Source organism: Leucoraja erinacea, chromosome 3 (assembly GCF_028641065.1).
Source record: "Leucoraja erinacea ecotype New England chromosome 3, Leri_hhj_1, whole genome shotgun sequence".
NCBI lineage: Eukaryota > Metazoa > Chordata > Chondrichthyes > Rajiformes > Rajidae > Leucoraja > Leucoraja erinaceus.
In genome coordinates this window covers 38,755,384-38,778,120 of record NC_073379.1, presented here as the reverse complement: position 1 = coordinate 38,778,120, position 22,737 = coordinate 38,755,384, and the positions used below count along the sequence as shown (strand labels likewise).

Sequence of the window (22,737 nt, the reverse complement as noted above, 5' to 3'; positions counted from 1 at the left end):
TCTCTCTGCTAAATCTTTTCCATAGAGCAGCTCCAGTCCCTCCTGTCCAACTCCAAGAGATAAATATTCCAATCAATCTCCTCCACACCCTCTGCACATCCCTTTAATACATCAGTGACATTGTCAGGATTGCTTACTTGCCAAACAGAAAGAGATGCTGATGACGGCAGCAAGTATATAAATGTACAATGACGCTTCCCATCTCCCAGACTGAAGTAAGTCCCTCTGTGGCAGCTTGCTGACTCTTTGCTATTCCAGTTCACGTGGGATACATTAGTTCTTTTTATAGATTCCTTCTAATTTTAACAAAGCTCTGTCAGTGTAGGGTAAATATCCCCACAGATTAGTTTACAAGCTGTGGCCATCTGGAAGACTAAGTTCATTTCTGACCACCTCCCTCAATTTCTGCATTTGCCACACTTATCACACTTATTACCTGAAGAATATAGTGGCACTTGAGTAGTTCTGGGCTTGAGTCATGATTCCTTGCCTTAGATCATCAGCTATCTGCTTTGGCAACATACCTGGAATGGACAATATTTTAGATACATTCATAAACTACATGCAAAACACACTCCAATTTGTCAATGATGTCCTCTTCTTCTGCTATTCTCGAAAGATTGATTAGCAACAACCAAAACTTAAGAGCCATAGTGTTAAAAAAAATAAAGCCAATTCTGTCAAGGCAGCACTTTGAGACGGTAATCCAAGCCTTTGTTACCACTCGGCTGGATTACTGCAATGCACTGTATGTGGGGGTTAGTGGGTCCTCCATCACCCGTCTCCAGATGGTACAGAATGCAGCTGTACGTCTTTTAACTGGCACACGTAAACATGAGCACATTTCGCACATTTTAGCCTCACTCCACTGGTTGCCTATTCAGTTTAGGATCCATTTTAAAATTATTTTATTTGCTTTTAAATCCCTGAATGGTCTTGCCCCGCCCTACCTATCTGAGCTTCTACACCCTTATACACCCGCCCGCTCTCTCAGGTCAGATAATCAGCTGCTCCTGAGTGGGCCTAAAACTAAGCTGAAGCTCAGAGGGGACCGTGCCTTTGCTGTGTCGGCACCCAAATTATGGAACGATCTGCCTCTCCACATTAAACAGGCCTCTTCTCTGTCTGTTTTTAAATCACTTCTTAAAACCCATCTCTTCTCCGTGGCCTTTGATACCCAGTAAGATGTCGACTTTATTTATTTACTTGATTTAATTTCTTATTTTTTGATTGCTTTTATTCCGTGGCTATTATTTTTACTCATGTTTTATGTCTTTTAATTTATTGTTGTATTTCATATGTAATTTATGCGCCTCATGTGAGCTGTTATGGCGTCTGTTTATGATGTCTTGTTTATTCTTCTGTACAACACTTTGGTCAACATTGGCTGTTCTAAAGTGCTTAACAAATAAAGTTGGGTTGGATTGGATTGGATACAGCATGGAAACAGGCCCTTCGGCCCAACTTGCCCATGCCAACCAAGATGCCTCATCTGTGCTAGTCCCACCTCCCTCTGTTTGGCCCATATCCATTTAAATCTTTTCTATCGATGTACCTGCCCAAATGCATTGTAAATGCAATTATAGTATCTGTCTCCTGTGGCTGGTCATTCCATACCCACCACCCTTTGTATGGAAAACATTGCCCCTCAGGTTCTTATTAAATCATTCCCCTCGCACTTTCAACCTATGTCCCCTAGTTCTTGATTCATCTACGCTGGATAAAAGACTGCGCATTTACGCTATTTCCCCACATCTACCCAATCTACTCCCCACTACATTCTGAGTGGTTTAGAATTGTTACTTCAAATCTTAATCAAGCAGTGTGGACTGAATTATTGTACTGAGTAAATAAATGAAGATAGAGTTTATTAGATTATAGGTACATAGGACAAAAATAAGAGTACTCAAGATGACTATTTTACTTTCTAGGCATGTAATGTAATGTGACACTCATATGAGACATAAGCCAGTGTCCTAACCATATTAACATCCATAAGTTAATTTTTTTTTTATAGAATAGAGAACACATTGGTATCATTGGGCATCATTTGAGCTCATAAAACTGTTATCGATAATTACTAATTTTAATCTGGTCTATAATCTGTTTTAGTCAGAATGATGTATATTGAGGAGAACTTCCTTTAAAACCACATTTAATAATCTTGATTCCATTTGTGCAGGAATGTGAATGGGTTTTCTCAAGGACTTACTGTAAAGCAAACGGTCAGTTTTTTGTTTCTCATGGACCAAGTCCTGAGTCCTCTCAGCCACCAATGTTTCCAGATGTTTGCTGTACTTCTCCATCTAGAGCACAAACATATAAATGAGTTATTTCATGGTTCGTCTAAAAGTCGTAACACAAATGGATGGAGTGTTAATGAAGGCGTAAGTTGGGGCAGTGAGTATAAAAGTTGGGAAGTCATACTGCAGCAGTGTAACACTTTGGTCAGGCCTCAGTTGGAGTATTATGTGCAGTTCTCATCGGCACACTATAAGAAGTATGTGGAGGCTTTGGAGAGGGTGCAGAAGAGGTTCACCTTGATTGGAGAGTATTAGCTAAAAGGATCGGTTGGGCAAACTTAGGCTGTTGTCTCAGGAGTGTCAGTGACTGAGGGATGATCTGTAGATATAACATTATGTGTGCCACAGATAGGATAGATATTGTTCCCCCTCCCCCTTCCCAAGGTGGAATACTGGAGGTCATGGGTTTAAGATGAGAGGGGAAAGTTTACAGATTATCTGTAAGGTGTTTTTTTTCCACACAGAGAGTGGTAAGTGCCTGGAACACACTACCAGGGAAGGTGGTGGAAACAATGAAAGCAGATACTATAGCAAGGTTTAAGAGGTATTTAGAAGGCATATGAACAGACAGGGGATAGAGACGTTATGGAGGGGGGTAGGATTAGCTGGACTGTCATTATGGTCGGTGTGGCCATTGTGGCCCGAAGGCCTTGTTCCTCTGCTGTACTTGATAATTAAGGATTATCTGGAACAGCTCAATGTAGGAGAGAGGTGGAGAGGTTTAGAGAGGAAATTATGGAACTTCTGCCCCTAGTAGCTGAAGGCACAGCTGCCAATGATGGAACAATTCAATCCAGATGAGCAGGAAGCCTGAAGCAGAGAAGCTCAGTGATGCCAGAATATTGTAAAGTTTACAGGCATTTGAAAACAAATGAGAAAGTTAGAATCCAGATGGAGTCAAGCAGGGAGCCAACCTACATCAGCCAACACAGGGTATTTAATACATGGGGACTGGTGTGAGATGGGCAATAGAGTTTTGAATGACCTGACATTTATTGAGAGTAGAATGAGGGAGAGCAGCAAGGAGGGGGTCTGAAGAGCTGAGTTATCAGTAAAAGACGAATGGACAGGGGTTTCACTGGAGAATGGGGTCAGAAATAGAAGGATAAGTTGCGAGGATGAGATGAGGAGGGGTGTGAGTTGACCTGTATGGAGTTTAAAGACCAGCACAGAGCAGCTGGATGGAATACTCTGTTGATATAATATAAACTAAAATACAAGCAAATATATATCTTTGGAGTTTTGCTGCTCCCGTTATAAAGGATAATGGTGTTTGCAATTATTTCCATTTGTACCAGAGTCATCATCATGTCCACAGGGCTGACTTTGTTGGGATTGATCTTGTGCAGGTACTTGTTGACTTGTTCAAAGGAGGGTCGGTGAGTTGGAGTCTGTGCTCGGCATTTTCTGATCAGCTGTGGAGCAAGAAACAGAAAATATGTCTGTAAACAAAACATCACTTTACCTGCAAGGCCATTTACTAATTCCCAGGTATGCTGCACACGTGGCTGTTCCTGATGTACCGGCTCACTTACCATGACATATTCAGAGGGACAAGGACAAGCATTTTCTGATTTGCCACTTATTAATTCTGGCAAAGGTGGACACCTCCCAAATTCAGCCAAATTTCCATCTTCTCTCTGGAGTATAATTCAAGAATATTAATTTAAACACAATCATTTTGTTTAAAAGACGTCAGAGTTTCCTTGATGTCCACTTTGAAATCGGCGTAACCCCCTGATTGAAAAACCACTGATGAAGAGGTTGCGATGAAGAGCCACTCACCTCCCCTCAAAGTTGCATAACCTTCTCTCCACAGAAATCTTCTCTGCATTCTTTCCAGTTTAACGACGTAATTAAAAAAAAAATAGACCAAGGATATGAAGACCAAAAGGATAGAGAGATCCAGGGACAACTACCATGGCAAGATAAAAATAACAAAGTATGCAGGGAAGTGCTACGATAAGCCCAACATCCAGTGTCTATTCTGATGAACTGTGGGCAATGAGGAGGCCAGTCTGCATTATACTATACGATACGATAGAACTTTATGTATCTCAGGAGGGAAATTAATCTGCCAACAGTCATAAAAACACAAAAACACAAAATACTTGAAACATGAAATTAAAGTGGAAATGATTGGGGATGTGCAAAGATTGGGGGCAGTTGGGGGGAAGTCAGTGTCAGTCCACCCCACGACAGAAGGGGGAGGAGTTGTACGGTTTGATTGCCACAGGGGTGAAGGGTCTCCTATGGCGTTCTGTCCTGCATCTTGGTAGAACCAGTCTGTTGCTGAAGGTGCTCCTCAGGTTGACCAGTGTGTCATGGAGGGAGTGAGCTGGATTGTCCAGGATGCTCCGCAGTTTGAGGAGCATCCTCACCTCCAAGACCACCTCCTTTGAATCCAATTCCGCCCCCAAGACGTAGCCAGCCTTCCTGATGAGTTTGTTCATTCAATTGGTTTCCGCAGCCTTTGCCCTGCTGTCCCAGCACATGGCAGCAAAGAAGATGGCACTGGCTACCACCGATTACTGCGGAGGTTGAAGCAATGGAGCCTTCTTAAAAAGTACAGCTGGCTCTGCATTAAACTACATTATGCATTAGACTTGACCCTCCTTATGATATGACAGATTAGCACAAGTAAAGTTGAATAAGTTTAATCATGAATTATATCATGGTTACCTCAAAAATGGTGACTGGACATCAGTTGCCAGAAATCAAAAGAGAAGATTTCCCAAGAAACAAGAACGGCAGACGCTAGTTTACAAAACAAAAAACACACAAAGAGCTGGAGTAACTCAGCGGGTCAGGCAGCATCTCTGGAGAACATGGTAGGTGACATTTCGGGTCGGGACCCCTCTTCAGATTGATGTTATGGGTCAGGACCCTTCATCAGACTTGTCTGTTTCTTCAAGATTTTCTTGGTTGGCTAAGTGAGGTGGAGGTAATTATCCTCTTGGGGATCCTTCAATTAACAGGCAGGAAATCCAGCAAATTCTCACATAAAAGATTCGGCCATTGCTCCACTGTTGGTACGTGGAGAAGCAGTCGGTGCTACTGAGGCGTTTTGTGTCTAGGAGCACGGGGTGAACCAACAAACAGTGAAAGTGTATTATGCAAAGGAATTAAGCCAAATATGGCCTGAGTTATCAATAACAGCAAAAGAAAAAATCCCAAGAGGAATCCTGAGGGATTACAAATTTACTGGAAGGTAATAATACAAATGGTGGGAAATTTGAAGCAGATGTGGGCCTCAAGATGAGAGGTATGGTCCGTCATCCTTTGAAAGTTCATAGCTCTAGGCCACATGATTGAAGGTGGGTTATTTAAGTCTGATATACAGAGTAATTTCCTGACTCAGAAGGGTGTGAATTCATTTCCCGGTTGTAGATATTTTGTCATTGGATATGTTCAGGAATGAAACTAATGGACTTTTGATACTGAGGGAATTACGGGATATGAGATCAGGCAGGAATCTAGTGATGTTAGAGGAACAGCAATGGTCATTGAATGGTGACACAGGCTCAACGCGCCGAATTGTCGACTCCTGTTTCTATTTTTATGTGCAGATTTGCTGGATTTTCTGCCCTTTAAATGAAATATCCCCAGAGAGTAATTACCTCCATCTTACTTAAACCAAACAATAAAATCTTCTCTTGTTTTCTGACAACAGATGCTTCAGTGACCATTCTTCCAGTAGCCATGGTTTAATTCCTGAATTATGTGTTCAGCTTTATTAGTGCTGATCTTTCAACTCATGTGGAGGATCAAATTTAGCAAATAGCTAAGCGGATAGCTTAGAAAATAACACCACGGTCAAATTTATCTGCATTTATCCTTCTCCAAAGAATATTTTGGAATAGATTTGTTCAAGATATCAACGACTACTTATACGCAGATGATATTGGAGCTGAATGGTTTAAGTAATGAGAAGGGATTGGACAAACCAGTGTTGTATCCATCAGGTATTGAGATTAAGGGAGGTGATTAAAATACCTGACCAGGTAGGTGGAAAATTCTATTTCCTCTTCTGGGATGTTCAAAATAATACAGCAAATACTCACATAAAAAAATCCATCAAATTCTCACTTAAAAAAAGGGCTCTCAGTCATAATGGGCAAAGGGGAGCAATTCCTCACAGATGTGGAAGCGGTAATGTGGAACTCACCTCTCTCCCACCCCCTCCATCCGATTACCAAACTCAAATAGCAGCTGAAGCCAGGAGACAACAGAAAATGTAAAAACTCAGATGTTAGTTCAGTTAATATGTTGAGCGCCATAGAACCAAGGTGGAAAAATGAGTCCACGATGATATAAAAAGAATCATATCATTGTGGGCTGAAAGGCCCGGTCCTGTGTTGTACACTTCCTTATTCTGTGTTCTAGATCAGACATTGTTGCCTGGCCTCCTCTGGTCCTATGCTGCTTACAGATATATGAGTATCAAACAGGTCATTGCACGATTCTGATTGAAGAGTACCTTTGCCTGACTTTTTTATAAAAATACTTACCGGCACAGGGTCACTTCTGGTTGCAATTTGCAGTAGAATTATAGCGTAGCTGTAAAAATGAAAAAAACATATATTCCTTTAACAATTATGATCAGTGAGGTTAAACACTGTCGCTGAGCTCATTAAGTTGAGAGTCCTTTTGTATTCTATCACAATCTTTGGTACATTTGGTTTAGTTTGAAGCACCTCCAAGTGGTAATGATCTGTCCCAGCTCAGGTAGGGTCCAAACTTCCCTTCTCCCAGTGCACAAACTGGGCACTGAAGATCAATTACTGGGACTGCAGTCTCCATTCAGGTGGTACACACATCAGACTCACACACAGGGGCCTGGAAACAGGAACAACTTTTGGACGCGGTGTTAGAAGGAAAAATTGGAGAGGAACTCGCCTCATAGTAATTGTCCTGTTCCCCTCCACAGTTGGACTTCTTCACTCTCATCATTGACCAATAGACCAACAAGCTGAAGGAGAAAGGTTGTTGCCTGCTGGTATGAAGCATATGTTGTCTACGCCCATCTGACGTCTCACTAAAGGGTAGACCCCCTGAGCAACAAAACATTCAGTAATTTTGGCCATTATAAAAGTCATCATCTTTTCTTTGAATGGTGTCTTGGGAGCTAACTGACTAAAACTGTCTTCTCATTTGAAGGCCATTGCCTCCACCGACAGTATGTACACGCAGTATCCAGGTAGATTTCTCTACATCATGGGATGATGATCAATAGGTGGCATTGGAGTCAGCTTGGCATTATAAAACTAAAAAAATAAAATTAATTAAAGTTCGGGCACGGCTTGAACCGTCTAACGTAAAGGAGTGCCAGTCACTGAGACGTGACTTGACGCCCACTGAAATTATTCTGCTGTTTACCTGTATACGTCTGCAGCGGGGGTGGGGTCAAAGTTTGACGCCATCTGGGCCTCAGGGGGTAAGTATACTTGATTCAACCGCTGACAGTAGGTAGTAGGGGGATCAAAAATGTCCTCTTTCCTGTAAATTGGCAAGCAGAAGTCTGGTGGAAAAAACAGGAAACACCATCAAATGACACAGATCTAAAGGATAACATATGAGAAGTTTTCGTGAAGTAGGAATTGTGGTGATAGAACATAGAACGGTATAGCACAGGAATAAGCCCTTTGGCCCACAATGTCTGTGTCAAAGATGATACCAAGTTCAACTAATCTCCTTTGCCTGGATGTGATCCATATCATTCCATTCACTGCATATCCATGTGCCTATCTAAAAGTCTCCAAAATGCCACTACCCTCTCTGCTTCCAGCTACACCCTGGGCAATGCATTCCAGGCATCCACTGCTCTGTATAAACAGCTTGCCTTGCACATCCCCTTTAAATGGTCCCCTCTGACTTTCAAACTGTACCCTCTAATCTTTGACATTTCCACCATGGGAGAAAAGTCCTGTCTACCCTATCTACGCCTCTCAAAATTGGATACACTGCTAAACTATCAAGATGCTCTCGAGAAAGCAGTCCAAATTGTCCAATCTCTCCTTAACACCAACACCCTCCAATCCAGGTGGCGTTCTGGTAAACTTCTTCTGCACCCTCTCCAAAGCCTCCACATCGATCGTGTAATCGGGCAACCAGAACTGCACACATTTCCCCAATTACGGCCTAACAAGTTTTATACAGCTGCAACATGATTAAATAATCTGGGATGTGCTGCCTGAAAATGCAGTAAAGCTGATTCAATATTACATTTTTTTGAGGGATGTGGACTGGACTTATTAATGAAATAATAATATTTACAGTGCCAATGGAGAAGAGTTGTGGAATTGGACAAAATCAATGGGTCTTTCAAAGTGCAGACCCTGCTGTGATGTATGGAGTGGGATTTTTCTGTCCTGTGTAACTCCATAAAAGCAGGGCTGACATGCATTTGGTAACTCATTGTCCATCTATTTCTCACTCAATGAATGGCCAATGCTTACCTGCAAGTTTGCAAACCCACCGATCATCGATCACTGCGTTGGTGGACTTTAGCCGGCCGTGGTAAATCCTACGTTGGTGAAGATAGGCCATCCCTCTGGCAATGTCAGTCGCAAAAGAGAATCTGGGGCAAGAACACACTCTGTTACCCAACATTTGTTCAGAAACTGAGAAAGGTTTCTAACACAATTCTATCAATTTTCCAAGCTGTTTCATTATCCTGCTGGTGGTGGGGTTATGGGCTAGTTAACCAACAGCCTGGATTAATAATCTAGAGACCCATCAAAACCCATCGAAGCAGTGGGGGAATGAAAACACAGTTAATTTAAAAAATGTGCAATAAGAAATTAGTAGTAGTAAAGGTGATTGGAAAACCTCTGGACTGCTGCAAAACCCATCTCATTCACTGTCCTTTAGGGAAGTGTATGTTTTGTCCATTTCTCACCAAGCCAGTACGTACCTCCAGGATCCCAGTCCTGTGGTCACTCTTTATATGTTCTCCAAAATGGCCTGGAAGGACAGCAGTGCAGGGGCCGTTAGCATGGGCAATAAATGCCACACTGCCTGAAGGAATGACAAGACTCTTCAGACTCAGTCCAATGTCTTCATGAACATATCGCTGTGCTTCATGAACATATCACTGTGCTTGTTTTTACAAAGTATGCACCAGGGCAGCTTTTGTTGTGTAATGCCCCTGTCCCACTTAGGAAATCCGAACGGAAACCTCTGGAGACTTTGCGCCCAACCCAAGGTTTCCATGTGGTTCCCGGAGGTTATCAGAGGTTTTTGTCAGTCTCCCTACCTGCTTCCACTACCTGCAACCTCCGGCAACCACCTGCAACCTCCGGAAACCGCACGGAAACCTTGGGTGGGTCGCAAAGTCTCCAGAGGTTTCCGTTCAGGTTTCCTAAGTGGGACAGGAACTAAGGCTAATTTTGCATAAACTTAATTGCTGCACAAAGCAACCTGCAGATGCTGGGGCTACATTCTACAATTACCAGTGAACCTTCCCATTTTTGACCGTACCGTGAAGCACATCAATAAAGCATTTCTTGAAGTGTAGTCACATTTGAAATAAAGGCAGCAACAGCAGGTTTATGGCAGCAAGTTTGCACAAACAGCGTTGTGTTGAATACTGGATAATTTATGTTAAATATAGTTGCTGAAGGATAAACATTGGCTCGGACTCCGTTCTTTTCTTCTCAGGGATCATTCTCAGACTCTGATTAATGTCTCACCTGAAGTACTCTTGCTTTGAAATTCACTCTCAGTTGGAAGTAATGGAAGCATTACATACTCACGTCATTGTGTGCTGCCCTGTCTCCAAATGTTATTTGGAGGCAGGGCAGGGCAGCACATAAGAGGAAAAAGCATTAAATATACAAGGCAAAGCATAATACACTGAAATGTTACTACAGAAAAAAGATTACCGAAAATGCCTGGTTGTAAATTCCTGGGGAAGCACTTCCAATAATTTGTCCTTCCTTCAGTCCTGCATTCGAGTTGTGACTGGTGAGAGTGAGTGAGAGTGAGTGAGAGTGAGTGAGTGTGTCTTGTGTGCATGGCTCAATGTGTCCATGTGTGTGCGTGTGTATGTGTGTGTTCATGTGAATGAGAAGTGAGGGGAGGGGTGAGAGAGAGGGAGGGAAAAAGAGAGAAAGAGTCAGGGGTGTGTAGGTGTGTGTGAAACACTGGTGTGTGTGAAAGAGAGATTATTATACACCCGTGAGACTGGTGTGCCTGATGTGTGTGTTGACACTGGGTTTAAACAGAAATGGGTTTAGTTATGATAAATGCAGAATTCAACCTGTCATGGTCCACATCTGTCACTCAGAAGAGACACTGCAGGCTGATCAAACACATTAACTTAAAGACACAAGGAGAAGGGAAATGGGGAGAAATGATCAGAGATCAGAAATGTGTTCGATCCATACCTGAAGCCCCAATTCAATGGGATGTCCTCATTGAGCAACACATCGTTCAAGCTGCCTTTCGGGCAGTATTCCGTTATTATTGCCACGTTTGGAAGTTCAGTGCAGCCACCAATAAACTTGCAGAGGTTTGGATGATCAAGTTCCCTGTCAAATCCAAACACAGGTAGCAGAGTCAAGGGATATGGGGAGAAGGCAGGAACGGGGTACTGATTGTGGATGATCAGCCATGATCACAATGAATGGCGGTGCTGGCTCAAAGGGCCGAATGGCCTACTTCCTGTACCTATTGTCTATTGTCTAACAGTGATGCCTATCTAAGCTGATTCCATTTGCCCAAATTACGCCGATATTCCTATAGGCCTTTCCCATCCCTACATCCAAATGCCTTTCAAATGATGTCATTGTAATTTCCTCCACTTCCGTCTTGTAGCTTGTTCCAGATATTCACCACCCTCTTTTGAAAAAAACTCACTTTCAGATCTCCTTGAAATTCTTCAATGTTACAAAATTTTGAGATTTAAAACATCAAGTCTGCAATTTATCCCATCAGATAAAGCATAAAAAGAAGTTTAATTTGACACCTAATTCACTTTCATATCTCAAGTAATAAAAATGTTATGGCCATTTTCATACTCGGAAATTAGCATCTTGTTCCCTATTGATTTTCTATGGACATAACAAAAAAGCTGTGATCATGGACAGACAAAAGCCCATAACTTTCTTAAAAATTAAGAGAAGTGAATGGAATTTTCAGTTATCGTAGATTGAACCATTCTGAAACAAATATAAAATAATCTTACTTGGATGACCTGAAATTAAAGCATATAATTAGTTAGTTACCCAATTGTAGCTAATTTCAAACTTCAATTACTAGATCTAAACATCTATCCATTTCTTAATAAATGATTAACATTTTTAAATAGCCTAAATGTCCAAATAATATTCACAAATAATTCACAATAAAACATGATTTTAAAATCTCATTTACATTAATTTATAGGCCAAATGGAAGGAATTTAGTGTTCAATTGCTGTAAATTAAAGTCCATTTAAAATCAGCTTTCTAGTGGGATCCTGTGAACGCGCTGGTTTAGAACGTTCACATTGCGGTAGATTTGTGCCCTCAAATGCCCAGAAAAATACTGCGCGATATAAAGAGCCCAAAATGAACTACTCACTATAGAAAACTTTATACACAGGGTTATATACATGCCCCATTTAATGTAAAAATAAGGTACATACCTTTAATTGTTTGCTTTATAAAACCCTGGGGCTGCGAGAGGTCGCGGGTTGAGAGAGTGATTTTAAAACTATTATAACTATTATTCGAGGCCTATAAAACTAATAATATCTTTTGCGACGGGGTCTTTCAGCGATTTTTCGTTAATGATTTACTAGGCTAAACATCTTCGATTGGAACAGCCTAGTAAAAATCGCGTTTTAAACCCGCCCCCTCTAAACAGCGCCAAAATCGCGCACACGGGCTGGGGCAGATTCTCAGCGACGATTCAGGTAGGTTTAGCAACATACCTAATCTCAGTTTAAACCCGTGCCCTCTAGCTGCAGACTCCTTTGCCATGGGTGAAACACTCTGACTATCCTATCAATGTACCTAATAATTTTATAATAAAGTCACTCCTCACCTTTTCACCATCCTATCCCCTTCACCATTTCCACGGATCTATGGAATTGTACCCCAATTTCTCCCTGTACATCCCTGCCATTTACTCCACATGTCCTAGCAAAGTGTATTACCTCACACTTGTCTAGATTAAGTTTAATCTGCCACTGCTCTGCTCAAAATTCCAGTGGATCTCTATCCGTATCTATAAGGATACCGGTGTATCCTTAAACAATCTTCTTTGCTGTCTACAATTCTATCAGTTATCGTGTCATCTTCAAACATTCTAATCATATCCTTGGCATTCTCTTCCAGGTCCTTTATGCATATTCTGAATAACAAAGGTCCCGGCACCTATCGCAGCGGTACACCACTTGTTTCATGCTTCTAGTCTGAGAAACATCATCCACCGCTACCCTATGCTTCCTAGCACAAAGCTTGTTTTGTACTCAGTTTGTCCACATGACTTGCTTTAAGTACATAGATTAGCTTAATTTGTCAACCCATTACTAAAATTCATATAAATATTTCTACTGCATCAATTTTCTTAGATACTGGAATTCTCTGCTGTTGGAGTGAATAAGAAGCCACCATCACAGTTAAAATGATGTTCAAGGAAGATATCCCAATCTCCAACTTCCTTCGGCTGTCAATTGGAGCTTGTTTTTGAATGCACATGACACATTAAAAACTTTGTCTTAACCACTAATTGAATAGCAACCATTCATCTTTTGAAGCTCTTGCGAACTCAAATCCATCAAGGGTCTTTCCGCCACTGCCCTGGGTTCTTCCAAACACCTCAGAATAAAGGGGGCAAGTGAAGTGGCCTTCTTTCAACACCAGCAGTAGAGCAGAATGGCAAGAGCATCTGCAAAAACTGCTGCTGCTTCCAGTTATAAGGCACCGTTCATTTGGAGAAGAATCCCAAAGCCGAGAAGATGAGTGTCATCAAACATTGTCCACCAAAGCAGATGTGGAAATATTTGGTCAGCTGACCAAAACCTTGGTCAACCAGGAAGGAGCCAAGGAGTCTTAAAGAATTAAAAAGAGGTATGGAGATGTAGAAACAAGCAACAAAATAGCTGGTTTACCAAAAAAAAGGACGCAAAGTTCTGTAGTAACTCAACTCAAACAGCGTCCCGTTTCAAGTTGGGAGCTTCCTTTATCCTGTACAAGACATAGGTGGGGCCACATTTAGAGTAGTGGGTTCAGTTTCGGTCACCCTGTTATAGGAAAGATGTTAAGTTGGAAAGGATGCAGAGAAGAGTTACCTATGAGGATGTTGCCAAGACTCAAGGGCCTGAGCTATAGGGAGAGGTTGAGCAGGCTAGGACTTTATTCTTTGGAGCACAGGAGGAACTTATAGAGGTGTATAATAAAATGAGGAGAATAGAAAGGGTAAACGCACAAAGTATTTTACCCAGAGTAGGGGAATGAAGAACCAGACAACATAGGGGCTTAAGGTGTGGGGGAATAGATTTAATACGAAGCTGAAGGACATTTCTTTTTACACAATAGGTGGTAGGTATGTGGAATGAGCTGGTGGAGGAGGTAGTTGATGGTAGTTATCCATCATAACATTTAAAAACATTTGGACAGGTACATGGACTGGATACGTTTAGAAGGATATGGATAAGATAGGTTTAGAAGGATATGGGCTAAACACAGGCAGGTGGGACTACTGTAGATGAAAATTATTGGTCAGCAAGTTGGGATGAATGGCCTGTTTCTAGCTGTATGACTCTACGACCCATAACATTACCTATCCATGTTCTCCAGGTTTGCTGCCTGAGAACATGGGGCAGGCGTGTTCCATGTTCTGGAAAATGGAACATGGAACACTGAGTTACTCCAGCATTTTGTGCCTTTTTTTAGGGGAATGGAGATAATGACTGGGAATGACTGGGAATTCCAGAGGCTCAGGGTGACGAGCTGAAGGCTTAGCAGCTGATCGTGGAGTAAATGAATGTGGGGATTAAATGGGACCCAATGTAGGTTGGTGAGTGCATAGACAGGAATGTGTAGACTACCCAAAAGCACCTTAATGTGTGGATTTGCCAGGTGACCAATCCCTGTCAATTGAAACAGAAATGCATTGTTTGCAACCCACCGGATATGCTTCACCTCTTTGCGAATAGACTTTGAAAGGGTGAATGTTCTCTTCTTTATCTTCTTGATGGCAACGGTTCGACCATCACTGTAAAGACAGAAAGAGTAACGGTGATGGACTGCTGCTTCATGGAAGATTACTGTTAAGTTTGTGAGGTCACTGGTACATATCAATGGGGCCGACAGTGAGGCTTGTCACAGACTTCAGATGAAAGGCAAAGCATTTGCAAATTCAGAGTAAGAAGGGGGTGGGGAATAACTGATATTTCACTGATTTATTCCACTTGGGTGTCTTCGACAGTGCTAGTATTTGTTGGTCATCTCCTGCTTCAGCTAAACATTAGACTAAGGCTGTCAGTCCCGGGTTAAATCAACTCTTCTCATCCAAACCACCCCCTCCCCAGCTACCTGAACCTACTGATCTCCCGGTTGCTGGACACTTTAATCCCCCTTCCCAGCAGTATGAATATTGATTTCTCTAACTTCAAGTAACCCTTACATCTCCTCCCTCTCCATCCCTCCCCCACCCAAGTTGTACTAGCATCAAAGTCGTCTTGTTGAGTCTCATTGTCTGTAACCTGTTTTCACCAAGTCCACAGCTAACAGTGGCCTCTTTATCATTGTTACTTTTTTGCATATCTTTCATTCATTTATTCTGTTTCTCTATATCACTATTTATATCTCTCGTTTCCCTGTCCCATGACTCTTACTGAAGAAAGGGCTCGACCCGAAACGACACCTTTTTCTTTTGTCCAGCGATACTGTCTGACCCGCTGAGTTACTCCAGCTTTTTGTGTCTATCTTCAGTTTTAACCAGCATCTACATTTCCTTCCTATATATTTAGACTAAGGCTTATTAATTAGTCTAAGAGAAATGATCCATGCATCACCCACCAGTGAATGAATATTGAAACAGTGAAAAGTTACGATGAACTTGGTGCAGGGAGAAATTACATAACTTGATCCTAGGGTCTGCCTGGTCTCCCTGAACTGAGCCTCATGCAGTTCAGGTCCAGCAGCACTGTCCACACCTGGCTAAACTTGTCTCAGTGGAGAACTGCTCCTGTGAGTGCACTCATTCTTTCCAAATGAACAAGGTATAGTGTTCATGTCTCCGTGTGGATTACGTGATGTCCCACAGGTTGTCCACTCTCACCTCACTCCGACACACTTCTCTTACGAGTCTATGCAGCCCCCCCAGATGAGGTATACAACAATTTCAGATCAAACCATGTTCCCAATTGTTTTGTTCACACTGTCCCGACCATGGTGATTCTGGTTCTGCCATTTCCAGCTCCTCAGATCCATCCTTTGTTGCTTTACTTGTCCACTATCAGCCCCTTCGCCTTCCATCCATCTTTTAATCAATTGGTTCTGTCAACTAATCTCTCCATCTTAGCAAAGAACTTCTTTCCTCCCTGTTCTCTTTTCTCTCCCTCTCTATCTGTTAAAACCGATATCATTAATCATTTATCAATTCTGATGAGAGGTCATTGGCTTGAAACAATAATTGTGTGCATGTATCACTGTCTATGCATACATGCTTGTATCTGTGCATGTATGCATGCTTGTGCACATGCATGTATGTGCATGCGTATGTGCCTCCCTTCAACAATTATTGCGTGCAAGTGTGTCTGTGCACCCATGCATGTATCTGTGCATGTGTGCATGCTTATGCATACAATATGTATGTGTGTGTGTGGATGCGTATTTGTCTCCCTTCATACCTGCTGCCTGATCTCCTGAATATTTCTGGCATGTTTGGTTTTCATTATTAGGTGACAATCCTTATGATTTTGGCCATTCAGCAGCTTTTCCCCACAAACACAAGAGGTGGTTGCTCCTCAGTAGCCCCGAGATGACGCTATGTGGCAGTTAGACCTGGAAAACATTGATCACTGGTACCAGGCATTAACTGGGGAGAAGGACCCACTTATGGGGCTGTAATTAAACCAGGTACCTCAGGGTCAATGAGGTGAGGGACAAATCTGCTGAGAGGGCAAAATTAAGTTGAGTGGAAAGAACTTTATGTCATAGACACCTGTACAAACCAGATGGGCTGAACAGCCTGTTTCTGTGCTTTACCTTTTAACTAATTGAAACAGGATCAGTCAGAGGGATAGTAATAAGTCAACTAACAGCATTGATGCTGTAAAACAACTTGAAATATAAGTACATTCAACTTGCAATATTTTTTCCGTTATAATCGCAGAATTCGTGCAAAACCTTAAAGCGACTTGTTGAGCTGTGGTCACAGTTATAAGATGGGAGATACAGCAGCCTATTTGTAAACAACAGCATGTTAATAAGCAACGTATCTGCACTGCCAATGGTTGGCCGGTGGGCAACTTCCTAAAACTGTGCCAAGTGACCTTTAACATTAGTCTGAGGAGAGGTGGGGCTTTAGTTTAAAATCTCACCTTGAAGATGTCATCTCTAACTTCCAGTACTCCAAATACAGACAACACCTACTATTTTCTTGAAATAAAACGAGAGGCAAAAACAACTGGTCAGTGGATGAAGGGTCACGATGGAAACCAAAGACAAACATGGCTACCTTTACTGTCATGGATAAATTCCTAGTTGTGCTCCACTTACAAAATGCCTGTCTGGGTGAAGTGCTGTCTCCTTGACGCATTGAGAGCTCCTGTGCATGAGCTGGCAGTGGTGATGCAGCTGGTGTTGGAATCACTCGCCCCATTAGGAATGCTAATGGCACTGCCTAGCATGGCATGGTCTACAAAACAAATCACAACAAGCACCTACAGATTAATCTGATTGAAACCGTTAACTGAAGTCAAGAACGTTACGACAGCATAATGGAGATATAATGAAGGGCTGACTTATTGGAACTTAGAGCTTAGAGATACAGCATGGAAACAGGTGCTTCAGCCCATCGAGTCTACACCCCTCATCGGTCACCAGTATACTGGTTCTATGTTCTGCACACTTTGGGCAATTTACAGAAGCCAATTACCATACATACCTATTCATCTTTGGCCAACCCTCCCAGAGATGCCCATTCTCTGAGAATCAATCTAAAACGTTGACATTAACTGTAACTGTCAGTTTTGGTTTAGAAACTCCATTGCAGACATTATGTTGGGAATGTGCCCAATGCATGCTTGATTGATGACTTCACAGGCGGAGACTCAGGATCCACCTGAACTGGACTTGTAATGAAGAGATATAAGGGGATGACTGGGGTGGCACAGTGGCATACTGGTAGAATTATTGCCTTACAGCGCCAGAGACCCAGTTCGATCTTGACTACAGATTTTGTACATTCTCCTGCGAGTGCATGGAGTTTTTTTGGGTGCTCCCACACTCCAAAAATGTACAGCTTTGTAGATTAATTGGGATCTGTAAATTGTAAATTGTCCCGAGTGTGTGGGACAGTGCTAGTGGTGATCACTGGTTGTCGTGGACTAGGTGAGTCGAAGGGCCTGTTTCCACACTGTATCTGCAAAGTCTAAAGTCTAAAGACTTTGACGTTATCGACAGCGCTGAATAATCGGCAGTCATGCTCAACCCTGTGTTTTCAACAGGAAGTCAGGGCCCACATGCTTGCACATTTAGTTCCTGTAAACCAAGACCAGCCTTTTTTCTGGACCATCATTGCAAGGTTGCATGGCAACCAATTGACTGTCACCTCGCACTGCACACAATGTCTGTCAATTTTTATATCTTTTATACTCAGCTTGCATTCTATGCAAATTACATGGACTATTTCATGCATATACTATCACTGGTGACAAAACACCCAGTCAATAACACCAGCTCTACTCCTCCAGCTTTGTGACGTGCTACAGACCTTGCTTAACTTGATTGAAGTCAATGATCCAGCTTTCATCCCACAACATCTTCTGCTTCTGGTACTGAACCCACTGCAATGAGAGAACACAAGAAATACAAACAGGAGTGGGCCATTCAGCCTCTTATGCCTGCTTTGCCATTCAATTAGAACATGCTGATCTGCTATCTCCCACCTTTCTGCCTGGTCCACATATCCTTTCATTTCCTTGGTGTCCCCCCCCTCCCCCCCCCTCCTCCCCCCCCTCCCCCCCCCCCCCCCCCCGCCCCCCCCCCCCCCCCCCCCCCCTCCCCCCCCCCCCCCCCCCCCCCCCCCCCTCCCCCCCCCCTCCCCCCCCCAAATCTTCTGATCTCAGCCTTGAATACAGTCAATGACTGAACATCCACCTACAAGGGAAGGAATTCCAAAGGGCCACAACATGCTGATTAAAACAAATCTCCTCTATGTCTGACTCCTCATCCTAAAACCAATCCCCACCCCTACACTCTGCCAGTATTCAACACCCAGGCCTGAAGAAGCAGCTGCTTGATGATTTCCCAGCCAGTTCATTGACTGATACCAGATGAGCATTCATCAATGTCACATTTTTCTTTATGAAAACGAGCAGAAGGTTGTGTGGAACATCGGAGTAAAACCTACCGCGATGGTGAGGAGCAGGCCGGTGCAGACCAGTGAGATGGGGAAACCTATGGCAATTTTGATGGTGGCAGTGCAATCACCGCAGTCTGCAGGACAGGTGGAACACGTTTCATCTTCATCGCAGTTATCATCTCCGCAGACTCAACACAGAAAGAGAAACTTATTCATACACGGCTCAATCCTGGGCAATAGCATCAGGCATTACATAGAATTTACAGCAGTAACAGGACACTCAGACCATCTGATCCATGGTCTCCTCCCATCCTTCTTCACCTCGTCCCACTGGCAGGATCTTTATTTTCTTTTTCACAAATGTTCCTCCTTGAAATCTACAGTATCTCTGCTTTCTGCTTCAACCAATACCCATGGGAGTGAGCTCTACTTTCCCACCACGCTCTGCCTCAGGGTAGTTTTGTTTTCCCACTGGATCTTTCAGCGGCTCTCTTATAATTCCTATCAGAAACAACCAAGGCTCATCAAATGTCTATCAAAGTAACTGAGGATGAGAATTATGCATAGATTTACAGGAGAAAAGCAATTTGTTAATGGCGATTCCCTTGTTTATACTGTAAACGTCTGGTCTCAAAGGGCACATTGAAGAGCTATATTCACAAAGATACAGCATTTATCATCAATTCAGGAAGTCATATGGTGCTTTTGAAGTTGCAAGATATGTTGTGTTCATCTTTGGTATGATCTGCCAGGATACTATACAAATAGATTGTCACTATATCTTGGTACATGTGACAATAATAAAGCAATATCAATACCAATGTGGAGGCAGTTGCTGGAACCTTGAGCAGAACACAAAGTGTTGCTTTAACTCAATGGGTCAAGCGGCATCTATGGGAGGATGGAGAGTCTGAAGAAGGGTCCCGATGCTAAGCATTGTCTATCTATTCTCTCCAGGGATGCTGCCTGACACCGTGAGTTATTCTTGCATGTTATTTTTTAAAGAAATACCAAGGTGGAGGCCAATATGTGCAAAGCAAGCCCCCACAAATACCAATGCGAGAATGATCAGATAGTATTAGCCGAGGTATTAGCCTTATGCATTAGGCTGCTGGTATTAGCTGAGGGTTAAACACTGTCACTTAAAGCAGGAGTACGGCCACTGAGAAGGCAGGTGGGCCTCAAGCTTCACTGCCGGTGAATGTCGGTGGGATCTTGGGCAGTGTAAACCAGATTAAAGTGACCTTACACCTGCAGCCACATTGTATTTGCAGGGAAGATGGTTCTGTCAATATGACATTATTCCTCTAATGCTTTTTCCAATTTATTGGGCCCTGCTTTATTTGAACTCTGATGATGGTTTTGCACAGTCCATTTCCCTCTGAGTTACCTTTTGCGGGTAGCACCAAGGTCTTTGCCTCCAATGCTGCTTGCATTTGTCCAACCTTGATGTGAGCTATTAGGGAGGTTACACCAAGATGGAAAAGGACCACCTATGTACAGAGGACACAAGGAGCCAGAATCAGTGCATTCTCTTTCTCTAATTCCAATGGAAATGAATTCCTTCCGAATTAGCAAGCAAATACTAAACAAAACTCTCTTTTGTAAAATACAATCCTTTAAAACTCACAATAGAAACTGATAAAATAAATTATTGGCTCGTAGTGTACAGTTAATCTCCAACGTGTATGTTTTGTCTCACTACATTTGGATTACTACATTTCTACCCCAAACAAATTTAGGGTGGTGAATCTGTGAAATTCATTGCAACATACAGCTATGGAGGCCAAGTCATTGGGTATTTTTAAGGTGGAAATTGACAGATTCTTGTTTAGTAAGGATGTCAAGGATTATGGAAAAAAGGCAAGAGAATGGGGTTGAGAGGGAAAGATAGATCAGCCAGAATAGACTTGATGGGCTGAATGGCCTAATTCTGCTCCTATGACTTATGAACTTATGAATTTATTATTCCAGACACCTCACAGTTACAAATGTTCTTTTTATATTCTTGTCACTCTTGTAAAGTAAGGAATTCAGTAGTTAATTTGCAATTTGTGCAGCAGGTTTCTGTGAACAGCTATTTGATAATCAGTCTTAGTAATGCTGAACGAAGACCAAATCTTGGATCCAGGATGCTGGGGATAGTTCTTGGATCTTGGTCGCCCGGCTGCAGGAAGGATGTCATTAAGTCGGAAAGGGTGCAGAAGAGATTTACCAGGATGCTCCCTGAGCTGGTGGGCGTGAGTTATAGGGAGAGATTGGGTTGATTGGGATTTCTTTCTTTGAAGCGTAAGAAGCTGAGAATTGACTTTATTGAGGTGCACATGAAGGGCATGGATAAAGTGAATGCTCACAGTCTTTCCCACTGCAGAAGATTCTAAAACTGGAGGGTTAAAGTGAGAGGGGAGATTTAAGAATGACCTCAGAAGCAACATTTTCACTCAGAGGATAGTCTGCATCTGGAATGAGTTGCCAGAAGAAGCTACAGAAGCAAATAAAATTCATGCTTTTGAGAGCACAGCTGGTTGTGGTGCTACCTCAAAGCGCCAGAGGCACGGGTTCGATCCTAACCTTGGGTTCTGGCTGTGCTGATGTTTCATGTTCTCCCCATGACCACATGGATTTCCACCGGGTACTCTGATATCCTCCAACATTCCAAAGACACATGCACATTTGTAGGTTAAGTGGCCTTGGTAAAATTGACCCTACTGTGTAGGGAGTCAGTGAGAAAGCGGGATAATATAGAACTAATTTGAATGGGTGATCAGTGGTCATTGTGGACTCAGTGGGCCAAAGGGCCTGTTTCCAGGCTATATCTCTAAACTAAACTAAAGGACATTTGGATATGGAGGGTTCAGAGGACTATGGGTCAAATGCAGGAAAATGAGACTAGCCCAATATGCCACTTTGGTTGGCAAGGACAAGTTGGGCAGAAGGGCTTGTACGACTCTACATTCTTCTAAATCATACCCTTTACCCTTGCCCACCTCTACAAAGGAGTTTAAACTCAGACCCTCTCTAACTGAAGGGCCACTGCCTTGATATCATTCTGAGAACTTCCTGCAAAAGGTCTCATGGTCCGAGGGATCCTTCCCTTCACTTCAGTGCCCATTCTATTTAACACTCATAACTTACCTTGGCGGTCCAGTTAATTTGACTCATTTTCCCTGCTGTCGACACCGTATGAGTTACTATCTGACCATCATCTGGGATCCAAGGACCACAAATGCCCTCTTTCACCTTCAGTCATGAAAAGAGAATGGATAGTAAAAGAATAATAAGTTGTTTCAGTACTTTGGGATACTTAGAAATATTTCAAATATATAAACTCATTTTGCCAAAGGTCTTGTTACGAATTGGTCTTTTTTTTGGAAAAGGCCCTTCAATTTAAGTTCCCAACAGAACCGTATTTTGTAAGTGGTGTACAGCAATCAGCTGCTACTAACAATTAGTGTTCAAGAAGGAACTGCAGATGCTGGAAAATCGAAGGTAGACAAAAGTACCGGAGAAACAGTCTGAAGAAGGGTGTCGGCCCGAAACGTTGCCTATTTCCTTCACTCCAGAGATGCTGCCGCACCCGCTGAGTTTCTCCAGCACTTTTGTCTACTAACATTTAGTGCCAGGTCCAGGGGGTCAAATATACCTGGCGAGCTCTCACAAATATCGATGAGATAACCAATAGTGTATGATTCATACAATGGTGAGAAAACATTCCATTGATGATAGGATACTTTTGGATGTCCCAAGATTGTGTAAGGTACTAAGTAAATGCCAATCTTTGTTCTTTTGAGTGATGTTTATATTCACACCAATGGCCACAAGAGGAAAATGACTACTCTCCTGATCTCATCAAGTCAATGAATAAACATGACAGTAAAACTCTGGTACTCTTGCACAATGGACGTAGGTG

The 22,737-nt window shown here is 42.5% G+C and overlaps 1 protein-coding gene across 1 annotated transcript in view; it reads right to left on the bottom strand.

The window, feature by feature from the left end:
• The window catches only part of LOC129695485 (atrial natriuretic peptide receptor 1), a 41,525-nt gene that overhangs the window by 8,522 nt on the left and 10,266 nt on the right, over positions 1-22,737 (bottom strand). Inside the window, exons 5-18 of the mRNA XM_055632461.1 lie at positions 21,963-22,067; positions 20,218-20,320; positions 18,876-19,015; positions 18,237-18,309; positions 17,021-17,159; positions 14,424-14,510; positions 10,694-10,837; positions 8,762-8,883; positions 7,683-7,824; positions 6,815-6,863; positions 3,839-3,943; positions 3,599-3,718; positions 2,213-2,306; positions 437-524 (exon numbers count right to left, since the gene is read on the bottom strand). Of these exons, the coding sequence (XP_055488436.1) occupies positions 437-524; positions 2,213-2,306; positions 3,599-3,718; positions 3,839-3,943; positions 6,815-6,863; positions 7,683-7,824; positions 8,762-8,883; positions 10,694-10,837; positions 14,424-14,510; positions 17,021-17,159; positions 18,237-18,309; positions 18,876-19,015; positions 20,218-20,320; positions 21,963-22,067 (1,511 nt within the window). The remainder of the gene's footprint in view (positions 1-436; positions 525-2,212; positions 2,307-3,598; positions 3,719-3,838; positions 3,944-6,814; positions 6,864-7,682; positions 7,825-8,761; positions 8,884-10,693; positions 10,838-14,423; positions 14,511-17,020; positions 17,160-18,236; positions 18,310-18,875; positions 19,016-20,217; positions 20,321-21,962; positions 22,068-22,737) is intronic.